General features: G+C 28.4%; 1 protein-coding gene across 1 annotated transcript in view; it reads left to right on the forward strand.

The window, feature by feature from the left end:
• LOC135139770 (tyrosine kinase receptor Cad96Ca) overlaps positions 1-17,328 on the forward strand; it is a 60,231-nt gene that overhangs the window by 41,691 nt on the left and 1,212 nt on the right. The window contains exon 7 of the mRNA XM_064070104.1: positions 1,299-1,580. Within this exon, the coding sequence (XP_063926174.1) occupies positions 1,299-1,580 (282 nt within the window). The remainder of the gene's footprint in view (positions 1-1,298; positions 1,581-17,328) is intronic.

Genomic DNA, 17,328 nt, shown 5'->3' on the forward strand with positions numbered 1-17,328 from the left:
TTGTTTAAAAAAAAGTCAGTTTGGACTCCCGAGGTTTCATCTTCTTAAACAAGGACAGCTGAAGGCCCCGAAAAGGTTACACATACTTATAGAAATTTAAAGTGGCTCCGCCCCCACCCGGTTTTTCTGCAAATCACTCATTTTATTGGACAAAGAGGGGGTTTGATATTGATAAAGATTGGAATCTAGACGAAAAAGTAAAACTAACCCCATCCACTACTGCTTACGAATTTCACTGGCTTTTTTTGATTAGAAGAAGACTGAATTTTACTGCGTCACGTGACGAACTAGGTTTAACAAAATCAAAGTGGCCCCGCCCACTCACCCGATTTTCTTTTTGGTACCTCATTTTATTGGATGAAAAATGTATTTTATATTGAGCAACAGTGGAATCTAGACAAAAAGCTAAAACTAACCCCACCCATCTCCGTTTTTGAATTTCATTGGCTTATTTGATTAGATAGAAATTGGATTTTATTTTGACGTTTGGACAAATGTATTTATAAAAATTTTGGATGTAGATATCGACGAACTGTTTCAAAAAACATAGCCTGTTTATAATTTCGAGTCAAAATTTTCGAAATTTTTTTTTCAAAATGAAATTGTTAAAATGTACCAAAAATGTTCCCATTTCATTGTGATGATTTTGGCCAAATTGTTAAAATTTTCGAGAAAGTGGGCGAAAAATAAGTTCTTCAAATCGCAGCCAACAAAAAATATCTAGGTCAATTTTCGAAAGTGTTCGGAAAAAGGTCAAAAAGTTCTTAAAAAATTGAACATTTGGCATAGTTGCCGAAAAATCCACATAAAATTCTTGGATATAGATATCGACGAACTGTTTTAAAAAGCATAACCTCCTTACAGTCCCAGGTCAAGATTTTCGAAACTCTTGATTTCAAAATCAAACTTTTAAAATACTTATTCCAAAAATGTCGATATATTTTGATGATTTTTAACACATGGTTGAGATTTTGATGACATCGGAAACTACTGGACTTATTGTTGTCAAATTTTGCAAGTATTTTAGGAATAATTTTTTTTTTGATTAGGTGATGACTGAATTTTACTGTGTCAAAATCGAACTAGATTTAAAAAATTCAAAGTGGCAATTTTTAGACGACTTTTTTGTGAGTATGTACCTGTCACGTCTATGCGACATATCTGTTTACCGATATTCCACATCCAACATCCCCCGAAACAATAAAACCATTTCTTTAAATCAAGTTAGATTAAAATCTGTCGCACAATATGCAAGCGTTGTTCTGAATATATAACCAATATTGTAATTTCATCCACAGATCATCCACCGAGATTTGGCAGCTCGCAATATTCTGATCACAGAAGAGCACACGTGTAAAGTGGCCGACTTCGGCTTCGCCCGAGACGTTATAGTCTCTCATGTTTATGAAAGGAAGAGCGAAGGCCGACTCCCCATTCGCTGGATGGCGCCAGAATCGCTTTATGATAACATCTTCTCCGTCAAATCGGACGTGTGGAGCTTCGGTGTACTTATGTGGGAGATCGTCACCTTGGGAAGCACCCCCTACCCCGGACTATCAGCGGCAGAAGTGATGAAGAAGGTAAACCACACGATTAAACGATCGGACGAGAACATGCCACCGAGTGTTGAAATGCCAAATTCACAAAGGAACGAATTATCATAAAAGTCCTTTTTGTGCGCGGAGGCGGCGTTCTCAGGTTTCCCGCAATAAGTATCAAAATTTGTCGATTCCGTCGTATTTATATCGTTCGGTTTGTAATGACGTTGTTTGAGTAACTCAATCTTGTCATTCTTTCGCTCGTGTGTTTATGAGACGGGTCGTTTAAGAAATTGATTTTGAAGCTTGTTTCGTGGCATTTTTCTCTGTCGGGTCGTGTTATGGGGATGAATGAGGGTGTTGGTTAATGCTTAGTTGCGTTAGTGACAGTGGCGTAGCTAACTTCCACTGCGCCCCCCTCCCCCACAGTTTATAGTAAGCGCCCCCATACACCAAATTTAAAAAGTAATATAAAATTAATATGAAATTACTGGTTTACCAGTAGTGGCGCCGAATAACACAGACTTACAAATAATAATAATGTATACACATAATAATTTTTAAAAATGATGATTTAATTAATTTTAATTTAGAAAAAGATCTTTCTGCCGTTAAAAAATTATTGTCCATAAACAGAAACTAAGCAATATCTGTAATTTTAGTTATTTTTTGCTGAATAATTTCACCAACAGCAATGTTTTTAAAACTAACGATTTGCCCACAGATTGCACTAGAAATATCTTCTTCGTATTTATTTGCCAACTTTGATGCTGCCTCCACAAATTCTTCGTCTGTACTATTCAACATTTCCTGTGATTCCAGAAAAGAAAAATAGTTTCTGACGTTTTTCATGCTTTCAAACCTATCTTTAATTTGAATATTTAAAATATCAAGAGCAGGATAGAAAACGGTTGTTTTAAATTTTTCAGTGGGATCTTTGAAAACGGTATCTTCACATAATTCGTCATGAAACAGTTTTACTTTTTTTATACGTTTATTTGAAAAAGAATTGCTAATTTTCCAGGTATCAACACATTTCCTTGATTCCTCCATTATTTGTTCAAAATTGTCACGTATACTTTGAAATTTGTCTTTTAGATGTTCCATCCGTTTACAAGCCTCATCTAAAGTAATATTTGAACTTTGTAAAGTTTTTGAGAGCAAATTAACATTTTCTAAAATTTTGCATTGAAATACTAATAGAGCAACAAATTCAAATGAATCAATTTTTTTACGAAGAGCTACAGCTTCATCTATTTCACTTTTCTTTTTTGATGTTAAAATAATTTCAGCTCATAACTGTTGAGACATTATATCTAATGGCAATTAGAGAATCAAATCTCGATGACCATCTGTTGGGGCATAACTTTTTCAAAGTTTTTTTTATAACACACTTATCATTTTCTTTCATCTCAATGTTGTTGTTGTTGTTGCCATCTCGGTAAACTCTCACTGAAATAGACGTATATAGCATTTATTAAATCATAAAATGCGGAAATTCCTGGTACATTCTTAACAGAATCATTAAGGACTAAATTGAGGTTATGTGTAATGTGCGCAATGAACATATTCGGCGTAATGATGTTGTTTCAAGTTCTTCATTTTTTTTATACCATTTTCCCGATTTTTTAATTTTCATTTTCTGGATTTGATATCATAATTTTTCGTTTATTCAATTTTTCACATTTTCAATTCCTCGATTTTCCAATTTTCAATATTTAGATTTTACAATAATTTTCGTGTTTTCGACCGCAATTTTTCGATCTTTAAGTTTCTCAATTTTTAATCTTTCGATTTTTGAATTTTCCGTTTCTTCAATTTCTCAAGTTTTTAGATTTCTCGAAGCCTTCATTTTATACTTTTGCGTTTTTTCATTTTGAGTTTTCAATTTTACAATTTTTCTATTTTATAACTTTTCCATTTTGTTTATTCGGAAAGTAGAAAATTCGAAAAATTGAAAAATCGGAAAATTAAAAAATTGGAAAAAATTGAAGAAACAAAAAATTGCAAAATCGATAAAACGGAAAATCGAATGTAATTTGTTTTTACGATTTTTTAAATGTTTTAATCTGTATTTCAATTTTTCGATTTTTGGAATTTTCTGTTTCTCATATCTAGGTTTATCGATTTTTTGAGTTTTTCGATTTTTCCGTTTATCTTTTTTTTAAGTAAATATTTCAATTTTGAATTTTCCGATTTCGGCCATTTCGATTTCTCGATCTTTTGAAGTCTCAAGTTTTCGATTTCGATTTCTTGGTTTTTCGATTTTCAAAATTTTCGATTTTTCTAGTATATATTTTAAATTTTCGATTTTTAAAATTTTTCATTCTTCCCTTTTATAATCTTTATGTTTCGATTTCCCGATTTTAATTTTTTAATGTGTTTCAATTTTTCCATTTTTGGAATTTTCGATTTCTCATATCTCAGTTTTCCAATTTTAAAAATTTTTCGATTTCTCGATTTTTAAGTTTTCGCTATCTCAATTTTAAACATCGCAATTTTGGGAATTTTTCAATTTCTATGTTTTTCAGATTTTCGATATTTTCATTTTCCCGATTTTGTAATTTTCATTTTCTTGATTTTATATCACAATTTTTCATTTTTCCATTATCTTTATTTTTTCAATGATTCTTTGGATTTTACAATTTTTTGTTTATTCAATTTTTTACATTTTCAATCTTTGATTTTTTAAGTTCTTGATTTCCAATTTTTTTATATTTCGAAGCTTTCATTTTGTTCTTTTTCAGTTTTACAATTTTTCTATTTTATAATTGTTCGATTTTGTTTATTCGAAAAGTTAAAAACTCGAAAAAATGAAAAATTGAAACAATGAAAAACTAAAAACCGAATAACTCAAAAATCTAAAAAAAAAATTAATGAATCGAAGAATGGGAAAGAAGAAAAACCATTCGAATTGAAAAATTGGAAAATCCAAAAATTGTAAAATCGAAAAATTATAGAATCATGAAAATTGTCAAGTTTAAAAACTGTAACATTCAAACACCGAAAAATTGAAAATTCCAAAAACGAAAAACTGAAAAAGTGAAAAACTTTAAAAGTTATAATTATTAGGAGTGTTACATAATTAAAATGAAAACTAGAAAAACTGCAAATGAAAAATTAAAAAAACGGAAAATTGAAAGCAGAAAATTGAAAAAATAAAGAAAATTAAAAACCCACAGGAAAAATTTCAAATCGAAAAATTGACGAAATTAAAAACTGTAAACTGGTGAAATTTGCAAACTCTAAAATTTGAAACATCTAAAAGTTGGAAAATCAAAAACTGAAAAATCGAGAAATCGAAAATTTTCAAAAATCGAAAGATTGAAAAATCGAAAGATTGAAAAATCGAAATTTTGGAAAATCGAAAAACCGAGGAATTCAAACTGAAAAAAGATCGAGAATTCAAGATGTCGAAAAATCTAAATATCTAAAATTTAAAAAATAGAAAAATTGCTATAACGAAAAATTTAACATTTAAAAAAAACACAAAATCAAAAAGTCGAAAAATCGAGAAATTGAGAAATGAAAAAATGAAAATTTAGAAAAACCAAAAATTGAAAAGCATAAAAAAAAATTAAATCGGGTATTCGGAACGTAAAAAAAATAAAATCGAAAAATTGAAAAATTTTAAATTTAAAAATTCGAAAACTTGAAAAACCGAAAAACTGAAGAAATGAAAAACCAAAAAATCGACAAATTGAAAAATCTCAAAACCGAAAAGTCGAAAAATTGAAAAACCCAAAAATCGATTTCCGATAAGTCGAAAAATCAAAATTTAAAAAGTTGAAAAATGAAAATATCAAAAAACTGAAAAATATAGACATTCTCAAAATTGAAACGTTGAAAAATTGAGAAATCGAAAACTTGAAAAATCCAGAATCGAAAAAAAGAACGAAAAGTAAAAACATTTTAAAATCGAAAAAACGAAAAATCGAGATGTAAAAAATCGAAAATTCCAAAATCGAAAAATTGGAATACACCTTAAAAAGGTTAAAATCGGGAGATCGAAGCATAACAAAACATAAAATCGAAAAATGGAGAATTTTAAAAATCTAAAAACTTGAAGAAATAAAAAATTGAAAAATGGAAAAGTCGAGAAATCGAAATTAAAAAATTGAGACATCAAAAGATCCGAGAAATGGAGAAATCGAAATAGCCCGAAATCGAAAAACCGGAAAATTTAAAACTGAAATACATATTTAAACTTAAAAAAAACGATAAATCAAAATATTCAAAATTCGAAAACTCAGAAATTTTAAAAATCGAAAGATCGAGAAATCGATATATCAAAAAAGTGAAAAATTTTAAATTAAAAAATTGGAGATAATGAAAAATTCCAAAATTGGAACAACGAAAACTTGAGAATTCGAAAAACTGAAAAATCGATAAATTGGAAAGAGGAAAAATCGAAAAATCAAAGAATTGATTAATAGAGAAATTGAGAAATGTAAAAATGATTTTTTTTTAAATTGCAAAAATTGTAAAACTGAAATATCGAAAAATTAAGTAAACTAAAAATCGAGAAATCAAGAAATCGAAAAATTGTAATTCAATTTTGTTTTATTTTTCCACAAAAATTTCGATGTCGAAGATAAAAATTCAACACGGATTCATAGACCATAGGTACAGTGTTACTTTTTTTTTTAATTTATGCAACATTTATTTAACAAAATTGTAGAACTGAAGAAACGAAAAGTAGAAACATTGAAAAACTAGAAATCGAGAAAAAATTAATGAATCAAAGAACGAATTAAATCGAAAAATGTTCGTAAAGTCCAAAAACTAACATTCAAAGATCGAAAAATTAAAAAAATCCAAAAACGAAAAATTGAAAAAGTGAACAACTCTAATAAAAATTATAATTATTATTACATATCTAAAATGAAAATTAGAAAACCTGCAAATCAAAAATTGAAGAAACGAAAAATTGAAAACAAAAAAAGTTGAAAAATCCAAAAACTGAAAAATTTCAAATTGAGAAAAAGAAAAAACATAAAAACTCGTTCCTCGCGTGTTCAAATATCTCGATTATTAATCACCTTTATTAACAAACTTTTTCGTTAAATAGCTATTAATTTACCTGATCTCATTTTCAATTCCAATGAAAACCCCTTCTTTAAAAATTGCACATTTTAAAAAATATATCGGTTACGTCACGGTCTGCGCCCCTTTTGACGCTGCGCCCCCCCGCATTGTGGGATCTGCGGGGGTGCTATTTACGTCACTGGTTAGTGATGACGTACGGTTTTTTCTCGAGACGATATTAATGATATTGTGGCTTCGACACATGACCAATTCCATTATGGAAGTTTTTCCTAAAATATTAATACGCACTTCGAACCACAGCATGAAATTAAAAAAAAAACTAAGTGGTGTTTGCTATGTCTATACAATTTTGAATCAATAATTCGTCGTGATACATTAAGATTATGGAAAAGAAATTTCCGAGAAGCGGAAATTTATAACTTTTTTTTTTTATTTTGTGCATTTGACGTAACTTTATTCGACTTTCCGGTCCCCGTTTCACCCACTTGTCCCTACGACACAAAATCAATAAAGATTTACATAACGTAAACCCTAAATAATGAATATATATTAACAAACAAACATATCTACCCAGAAAACATGTTTTTGCTGTCGATGTGGTTTATATGGTTATTTAGGCGTACTCTTTTTAATCATCATTATCTACAGTCTAGCGATTTTCTCATTTCGAAATTGAAACACATATTCGAATTAGGTCTTTGTGGCTAAGTACAAAATCAAACGAATCCTGCCCGGTTTAAAATTTACAGTGTTGAGAAATTCGTACTTCTCCGCCGAATATGTTAAAATAACCACTAAAAACAAACAATACCATTTATACAGTTTACTTAAAGTTCAGCGTTGCTATTTTACGGATGAAGACTCCTACAAGTTGTTAATATTCTCACACTGTAGGCGAATAAAACTTTTCTATTTATTTTTAGTCGAAACATCGTCTCGAATTTAAACTTATTTCTTCGAGCTACTAATTGTTAACTTAGCACTTTACGAAACACCACCCCACTCTTTGTAATCGAGTATTTGGGGATAGAATCAATTCCTTTGACACAAAAAACCATTTCCGATAATGTTTCAGACAAGTTTTAACGTGTTTTGTCTCTCCTCGCTTTAAAGCAAAGTATCTTGTCGCACTGAATATTCTTGCGTATCGCCGTAACACATTTCTCCAGTTTTTCAAGTGCTTCCAGTTTTTAGATCTTTCAAAGGTTTCATTTTATGCATTTTCGTTTTCATTTTTTTATTCGAAAAGTTGAAAAATCGGGAAATATTAAAAAATCGAAAAACTATAAGTACTTGGCTAAGATAAAACTGATATTACCACATGGTATGCCCTCGAAGAAAATCAAGAGCGGAGTCAATACTTGCCGAAATAAGACTGATTTTGCCAAATGATACCCTATACCCTTCATTTTGTTACATGGTATGGCATTTGCCAAAATCAATTTTATCTTAGCAAGAACTAGCCCCGCCCACCCACCCTCTATTTTCTTACAGGGTGTATCATTTGCCAAAATCAGTCTTATCTTAGCAAATACTAATATGTTGGCTAATGACATACCCTCTAAGAAAATAGAAGGCAGGTGAGCGCGGCTAGTACTTGCTAAGATGAGACTTATTTTGGCAAATGACATATCCTCTGATAAAATAGAGGGTGAGTGGGAGGGGCTAGTACTTGCCATTAAAAATTTTCTTCTATTCTTTTTTAAATACATTGTACAAAATACGTTTATTATTATTTATTTGAAATTACTAAATCGCTTATCATTTTTTAAATCTGTCACTGTCAATTACTTCCCGAGCGTAAGCTAAGAGAGTATAGTAATCGAGTACATCGGACGAATTGCCACTCTTATGTTTTCTCGACGTTACAAGACCCCTACAGTACGAAAAAAGTAGTCCCCCGTTTCCGTCTGTCTGTCTGTCTGTATCCATTCTTATTGGATACGTAATCTCCGAAACTTCTGGACCGATCATTGCCAAATTTTGTATGTATGTTAGAAATATCATGTAGATGGTTAAATGCTAGCCAAAATTTGGGTAATCATCCCCACCAACAATTTGATGACGTCATCACAATGAGCCGAATGGGCTTAATCTTTGTTTTTTTTTATAGTCAAAGTTTTCTTCCAACAACATATTTTCAGTTTCTTGTTGGGAAAAGAAGACTTCGCATATTAAGAAATAATGGACAAAATAAGAGCCCCGCCCACCCGCCCGTTGTCAATTGTAATAAATGCTTTATTCATCATGAGCTAAAGGGCGAAGTTTAGTTTGCAAAATGCTCATTTCTCTACAAGAAATTACCATATGAAATACGTTTTTAAAAGGGTACAATTTTTTTAGAGAAATGTTGATGTATTGCAATCAAGCTCCGCCCTTCAGTCTGATTAGGAATTAAAAACTCATCACCACTGAGATTGGGGCGGGTGGGTGGGGCTTACTCTTTGTTTTTTTTTAATATCTATTAAAATTTTTACTGTAATGAGTCCAATTTGATTTTTTTTTTTGTAAGAACGTGATATCTTGATAAGATAAGACAGATTTTAGCACTTTTGACATTTTGAACCATATCCAAAAGACTTTTTTGTACATTTCGATATCCAGAAATCATTTTCGGCTTCGTTTCTTTGGAAATTTCTACCGTTTTTCTAAAATCGCTAATTGAAATACACCAATTTTTAGAGTTTCTTCAAAATAGCTCTCTATAAAAATTTTGTAGATAAAAAAGGAAATTATTATTAATTTTTGTTCCATTGTTCCATTATTGGTTTCCACTTCCACTCGACAAAAGAACATATTTAGGCCCGCCCACCCACCCTGTCTCCTTTTCAGTGATTAATTTTATCCGATCTGAATGCAATAAATGATTTTATAGTAAACAGAAATAAAATTAGTCGTTAGAATGACAAGAGGGGGGTCGGCGGGACTAATACTTGTTAAGTGGAAAATCAAAAAATTGCAAATGAAACTTAAAAATCGAACAAATGGAAAACCCAAAAATTATGAAATGGAAAAATTACAGAATCGTCAAAATTGTGAAGTTGAAAGATCGAAAAATTGAAAAATTAAATATCGAGAAATTGAAATATTAAAAATCGATAAATTAAAAGTAGAAAAAAAAGTTTAAAAATAATTCGAAATGGAAAAATTCTGAAAATTGTAAATATTATTGTATATTAAAAATGAAAACTAGGAAAATTGCAAATCAAACCTGAAGAAACGAAAAATTGAAAAATTGAGAAACTGAAATATCGAAACTGAAAAAACGAAAAATTGAAAACTGAAAAAAACAAAAATTGAAAAATTGCAAATCGAAAAATGAAGAAACGGGAAAATGAAAAAAATTGAAATCAAAAAAACAAAATATTATAAAACAGCTCGAAAAATTTCCTTTCAGCTTGGTTTGTTCGAAAATTAAATTAGCAGAATCCAGTGTTATAAATTTCTGTGAAAGTAACCTTCGATCAATTTTTTTAATACACCCATCTAAAACAAAAAAAGTGGGTTTATTACGTGCTATTGGTATTCGACTTCGACCACAAACCCAACTATATTTTGTTATTTATCTTTGAAAACTTCTTCGTCTGCCACTTTGTTGTGATTTATTAGAATAAAACCCACAAATTTCAGTTTAAAGTGAATTATGTGTATTTTCTTCATGTTTATTATAAGTTCGAACGAGAAACGAAAAACTGAATCGATTATCTACCCTAGCTAAAGTTCATAAAATTTTCATGCGTAGAGATAAAAATAATCCCCGAAAACAATCCACTAGAATAAATAACAAATTTAATTTTTCAATAAACTTGGAGCTCCGTTAAAAAAAAAATGCTTGGCAGAAATATGGTCAGTGTAATCACCGAAAAATTAACTTTATAATTTGCTTGGCAAAGTTTCGACGTCTTACGTTATTTTGTAGAAACAAAAAAAAATATTTCCGTCCCGACATAATAAAAATTTTTAGAATGAGTTATAATAACCCTAATTTATTCAGTTTTTGTAACTTTATTACAGCTTACTAGCGTCTAATCTAGAAAATTAAGCCAATCGTGAAAATTTTAAAGCCCTGTAATGACATAACAACGAAAAATAATTTACCCTTAATTCGTCATACTGTCACAAACATTTTCCTTGGTAGTCAAATTTCTATTATTTCGCACACGCAACGTTCGTTGTACCTGAGATTTTATTTTTTTTGCCAAAGTTTCGCAGAACCAGTTATATTCCAAGACGTAATATGTTTTCAGAAATACACATAAAGGTGCGTCAAGACCTCGTTAAACGAAATTTCCCATTCTGTAGTTTTTTTCTCCACTTATTGAATACTTTATCACAAGGATGCGTTCTCGAGACACACTTCATCCACTCGTCATATGCTCGAGCGGTTTTTTAAAACGAAAGCAACAAGGACCGGCTTGAATTAATCAATCAGAGCCGAGTTTTCCATAAACGTTGCACGTCGTATGAAAATTTAACTCGACAAAGCAAAATTTAAATTCGCCGACTCGTATGACCGTCTGTTATGATCTTTTGGAAGGACGGTCTGGTGATTTTCGCTTCGCTTAGCAAAAGTGGTTTCCAGATGAAATAAGTGGACTGGAATTTCGCTAATAATGAATGATTGTTTCATGTGGAGAGCAAAGCGCGCAAAGTCTTTCATGTTACCTAGCAGAGAAGCCAACTACGCAACAGTTGTCCAATTTAATAATTTACATCTTTCGGAGGAACAATGGCTGTTTACGACGATGTTTTCTAATTTTCATCGTGCTATTGGAAATCGCGGCGTTAATTACTCGGGAGTTATTTTCGGATTTGTCTTTTCTTAATGCCGGAGCTTCGTTATCCGAAGTTACAAAAGTTTGAATAAGTGTTTCATCAAGCTTTAGTTTAACCCAGTGTCGGATTGTGCTGACGGGACACCGGGAAATTTCCTACTTCTTTTTTTTTCAAAAATTCGAAAATTTGAACAATAGAAAAATATAAAATTTAAGGTATCGAAAAATGAAAAATGTAGACATTGAGCCATCAAAATATCGAAAAATTGAAAATCCAGAAATCGGAAAACCCAAAGTCGATAATTTCAAAAAAATCAAGAAATCAAAATATCGAAAAATTAAGGAATCAAAAAATTGAAAAATCCAGAAATCGAAACATCGAAAAAATCGAAAAATTGAAAAATGGAAAAATTGTTGACTCAATTTAAAAAACCCGCAACTGAAATATCGAAAAATTGAAAAATCCTGACAACAAACACAAAGTCGAAAAAACGAAAAACCGGAAAATCGCAAATTCAAATATTAAAAAACTGAAAAATTAAGAAATTGAAAAATTGACAAATCAAAAAATTGAAGAGTGGAAAATCTAAAAATCAATTAATCGAGAAATCGAAAATTTGAAAAATGGACTAACCGTAAAGATATAAAAAGATGGAGAAATCGAAATTTTGAAATACTTTTTTCGTAATATACATAGTCAGCTTTTCAGAACTGAGAAACTGAAAAACAGAATTAAACGAGAAATTGAAAAACCTAAAAATTGAAAATTTAGAAACGTCAAAAATTGAGCAATTGAAAAAATTAAAAATTGGAAAATTGAAGAGCCCAAAAATTCAAAAATCTTGAAATTGAAATATTTGAAAATTGAGAAATCGAAAAAGAGAAAAATTCAACAATAAAAGAAATCGAAACATGGAAATCTTGGTAATCGAAAAATAGAAAAATTGTAAAATCTAAAATTTTAATAACCTTAAAATTGAAAAATCGTAAAATCAAAAATTTTAAAATTTCAAAATATTGAGAAATCTAAACATCAAAAAATTGATAAATCTGTAATCTAGAATTTCGAAAAATTGAAAACTCTTAAGAACTGAAAAGTCAAAAAATCGAAAAATCAAGAAAATCTACAGTTTGAAGACTTGAAAAAAACATCGAAAAATCCAAAAATCTAACAATCGAAAAATGAAAAATCCAAAAATGAAAAAATCCAGAAATGAAAAACCGAAAAGTTGAAATTGAAAATCTTAAATTTGAAAAATTGAAAAAATCGCAAAAATTGTAAAATCGAAAAACTGAAGAACTGAAAAACTGAAAAATCCAGAAATTGAAACATTGAGAATTCGAAACATTAATACATCTTGAAGTGGAGAAATCGAAATAGCCCGAACGGCAAATTAGAAATTGATTAAAACAAATTGATAAATCGAAAGATCGAAAAATCGAAACATGAAAAAATCGAAAAAAACCGGAAAATTTCAAATTTAAAAATTCCAAAACTTAAAAAACAGAAAAATCGAAGAAATTGAAAAATCGAGAAATCGAAAAATCAAAAAAATTGAAAAATTGAAAAACCTAGAAATTGAAAAATCAAAAAATTATTGAAGCAACTTAAAAATCCCGCAACTGAAATATCGAAAAATTGATAAATCGATAAAAAGATAAATTGAAAAATCTCGAAACATCGAAAAAGTTAAAAATCCTGGAATCGAACAAAACGTCGGAAAATCGAAAAATCGATTAATCGAAAAATCGAATATTCGAAAAATGGACAAATCGAAAACTTAGAGACTTCAAAAATTGAAAACTAAGTAAAGAAAAAAATTAAGAAATCGAAAATTGAAGAATCAAAAACTGGAAAATAGCAAAACTGTAAGATTGGAAAATCGAAAAAACGAAAAATAAAAAGTTGGAGATTTCGGAAAATTGAATTACTTTTGTCGTAATATACGTAGTCAGCTTTTCAGAACTGAAAAACTGAAAAATCGAAATATTGAAAAGTCGAAAAATCGAGAAATGAGAAACTCAAAATCAATTAAATGAGAAATTGAAAAATTTAAAAATTGTAAATTTAGAAATGTCAAAAAATTAACTATTGACAAAAATTAAAAATCGAAAAATTGAAGAGTCAAAAAATTGAAAAATCTTGAAATTGAAACATTTGAAAGTTGAGAAATAGAAAAAGAGAAAAATTGAACAATCAGTAAATCGAAACATGGAAATTTGGGTATTCGAAAAATAGAGAAATTGTAAAATCGAAAAATTTTAAAACCGTAAAATTGAAAAATCGAAAATTAAAAAATTCCAAAAATTGAAAAACCGAAAATCTGAATATCGACAAATGAAAAATTCAAAAATTAAAAAATCCAGAAATCGAAAAATGGAAAAAACGAAAACCGAAAATCTTAAATTTGAAAAATGTGAAAAACGAAAAAATTGAAAAATCGAAAAATTGAAACATCGAGAAATCGAAATATTAATACATCGTGAAGTCGAAAAATCGAAATAGCCCGAACGGAAAATTAAAAATTGAAAATTTTAAAATTTAATAAATTGATAAATGGAAAGATCGAGAAATTTAAAATCTAAAAATTCGAAAACTTAAAAAATAGAAAAATAGAAGACATGATAAATCGGGAAATCCAAAAATGTAACATTTAAGGTATCGAAAAATGAAAATATCGAAAAACCAAAAAATCTAAAAATTGAAAAATGTAGAAATTGAGCCATCAAAATATCGAAAAATTGAAAATCCAGAAATACCAAAACCCAAAGTCGAAAATTTAAAAAAATCAAGAAATTAAAATATCAAAAAACTGAAAAATCCAGAAATCGAAACATCAAAAAAATCGAAAAATTGAAAAACCGAGAAATTGGAAAATGAAAAAATTGTTGAATCGATTTAAAAAACCCGCAACTGAAATATCGAAAAATTGAAAAATCCTGATATCAAACAAAAAGTCGAAAAAAACGAAAAACCGGAAAATCGCAAATTCAAAAACTGAAAAATCAAGAAATTGAAGAATTGTAATATACATAGTCAGCTTTTCAAAACTAAAAAACTGAAAAATCGAATTAAATGAGAAATTGAAAAATCTAAAAATTGAAAAATCCTGCAAATGAAATATCGAAAAATTGATAAATCGATGAAAAGAAAAATTGAAAAATCCCGAAACTCAAACATCGAGAAATTGAAAACTCCTGAAATCGAACAAAAAGTCGGAAAAACGAAAAACCGGAAAATCGAAAATTCAAAAATTGAAGAGTTGGAAAATCGAAAAATCGATTAATCGAAAAATCGAGAATTGGAAAAATGGACAAATTGAAAACTTAGAAACGTCAAAAATTGAAAATTAAGGAAAGAAAAAAATCAAAAAGTCGAAAATTTAATCAAAAATTGAAAAATCGTAAAACTGGAATATCGGAAACTCGAAAAAGCGAAAAATAAAAAGATGGAGAAATCGGAAAAATTTTAATTCTAAAATCCGAAAGTCAAAAATTTGAAAAACCTAAAATTAGAAAACTAAAAACGAAAAATTAAAAAATTAAATCATCAAAAAATCTAGAATTAAAAAAATCTAGAAACCGAAAACTCGAAATATTAAAAAACTAAAAAATTAAGAAATTGAAAAATTGACAAATCAAAAAATTGAAGAGTTGAAAAATCGAAAAATCAATTAATTGAGAAATCGAGAAAATTTGAAAAATGGACAAACCGTAAAGATATAAAAAGATGGAGAAATCTAAATTTTGAAATTTTTTTTTCGTAATATACATAGTCAGCTTTTCAGAACTGAAAAACTGAAAAATCGAATTAAATGAGAAATTGAAAAATCTAAAAATTGAAAATTTAGAAACGTCAAAAATCGAGCAATTGAAAAACCTTACAATTGAAAAATCGAAAAATCAAAAATTTTAAAATTCCAAAATATTGAGAAATCTAAACATCAAAAAATTGATAAATCTGTAATCTAGAAATTAGAGTTTTCACTAAGAGCTGAAAAGTAAAAAAATCGAAAAATCTAACAATCGACAAATGAAAAATCCAAAAATTAAAAAATCCAAATTTGAAAACTTGAAAAAATCGCAAAAATTGAAAAATAGAAAAATTGAAGAACTGAAAAACTGAAATGGAAAATTAAAAATTGAAAATTTAAAAATTCGAAAAAATCGATAAATCGGAACATCAAAATATTGAAAAAAATCAAAAATTTCAAATTTAAAAATTCGAAAACTTGATAAATAGAAAAATCGAAGAAGTGATAAATGCAAAAATCGAAAAATCTGAAATTTAAGGTATCGAAAAACCAAAATATCGAAAAATTGAAAAATCGAAAAATCCAAAGTCGAAAATTAAAAAAAAAATCAAAATATTAAAATATCGATAAATTGACGAATTAAAAAATTGAAAAACCGAGAAATTGAAAAATTAAAAAATTGTTGAATTAACTGAAAAATCCTGCAAATGAAATATTGAAAAATTGATAAATCGATGAAAAGAAAAATTGAAAAATCCCGAAACTCAAACATCGAGAAATTGAAAACTTCTGAAATCGAATACAAAATCGAACAAAAGGTCGGAAAAACGAAAAACCGGAAAATCGAAAATTCAAAAACTGAAGAGTTGGAAAATCGAAAAATCGAGAATTGGAAAAACGCACAAATCGAAAACTTAGAAACGTCAAAAATTGAAAATTAAGGAAAGAAAAAAATCAAAAAGTCGAAAATTGAATCAAAAATTGAAAAATCGTAAAACTGGAACATCGGAAACTCGAAAAAACGAAAAATAAAAAGATGGAGAAATCGGAAAAATTTTAAAAACCTAAAATTAACTAAAAACGAAAAATCGAAAACTGACGAATCCAGAAATAGAAAAATTTTCAAAATTGAAATAATGAAAATTGAAAAATCTAGAAATCGAGAAAATGAAAACTCGAAAAATCAAAAATTGAAATGTGTATTAGAAAATTAAAACATCGAAAAATCGAAATATTAAAAAATTGTAAAATCAAAGATCCGAAAAGCTGAAAAATCGAAAAACCGAGACCTCGAAAATAGTCCATAATCGAAAAATTAAAAAGTGATTAATTGAAAAATTTATTGGAAAAAAATCGATAAACCGAAAAATCGAACAATTAAAAAAAGGAAAACACTGAAAAATCGTAAAATCAGAATTGAGAAATTGAAATACCGAAAAAATTCAAATCGAGAAAATCGGAAATTCAGAAAAATCGAAAATTCAAAAAATCTAGAAATTGGATTTGAAAATCGAAAATCAAAAGATTAAAAAACTGACAACTTGAAAAATTGGGAAGTTGAAAAATCGAAACATCAAAAATTCGATAAATCAAAAAATGGGAAAACAAAATAATAGTAATACGTAAAAAGTAGTAATAAGATAAATCGAAAAGTCGAAAAATCGAGAAGTTGAAAAATCCAGAAATCGAAATATTGAAAAATTGAAGAAAAAATTAAAACCGAGAACGATTGAGCAATCGAAACGTCAAAGAATAGAAAAATTGAAAAATCGAGACATTGAGGAATCGAGAATCCCAAAATTGAAATATTGAAAAATTGTTAAATCAAAATATTAAAAATCGAAAAGCCGAAAAATCTAAAAATCGAATAATCGAAAATTAAAAATCGATAAATCCAAAACTTAGAAACGCAAAAACTTGCAAATTAAGAAAGGAAAAAGTTAAAAAATTGAAAATTGAAGGATCAAAAAACAGAAGAATCCCAAAACTGGAATATCGAAAAATCGAGAAAAATTGACAAAGAGAAATGGAAAAATCGAAAACCCAAAAAATCAAAAATTTAGCAATTCCTGAAAAGTACTATTTATGAATTTTCTTAGAAATGAAACCAAAAATAAGTTCTAGAGATCGAAATCCGTAAAAAATCTTTAGGTAATATTCGACGTTCGAAAAAACACAAAATTTTCATAAAATTTCATTTTGAAAAATAGT

This window comes from Zophobas morio, unplaced genomic scaffold (genome assembly GCF_036711695.1).
Source record: "Zophobas morio isolate AGI-343-1 ecotype UQ-CSIRO unplaced genomic scaffold, CSIRO_AGI_Zmor_V1 ptg000033l, whole genome shotgun sequence".
NCBI lineage: Eukaryota > Metazoa > Arthropoda > Insecta > Coleoptera > Tenebrionidae > Zophobas > Zophobas morio.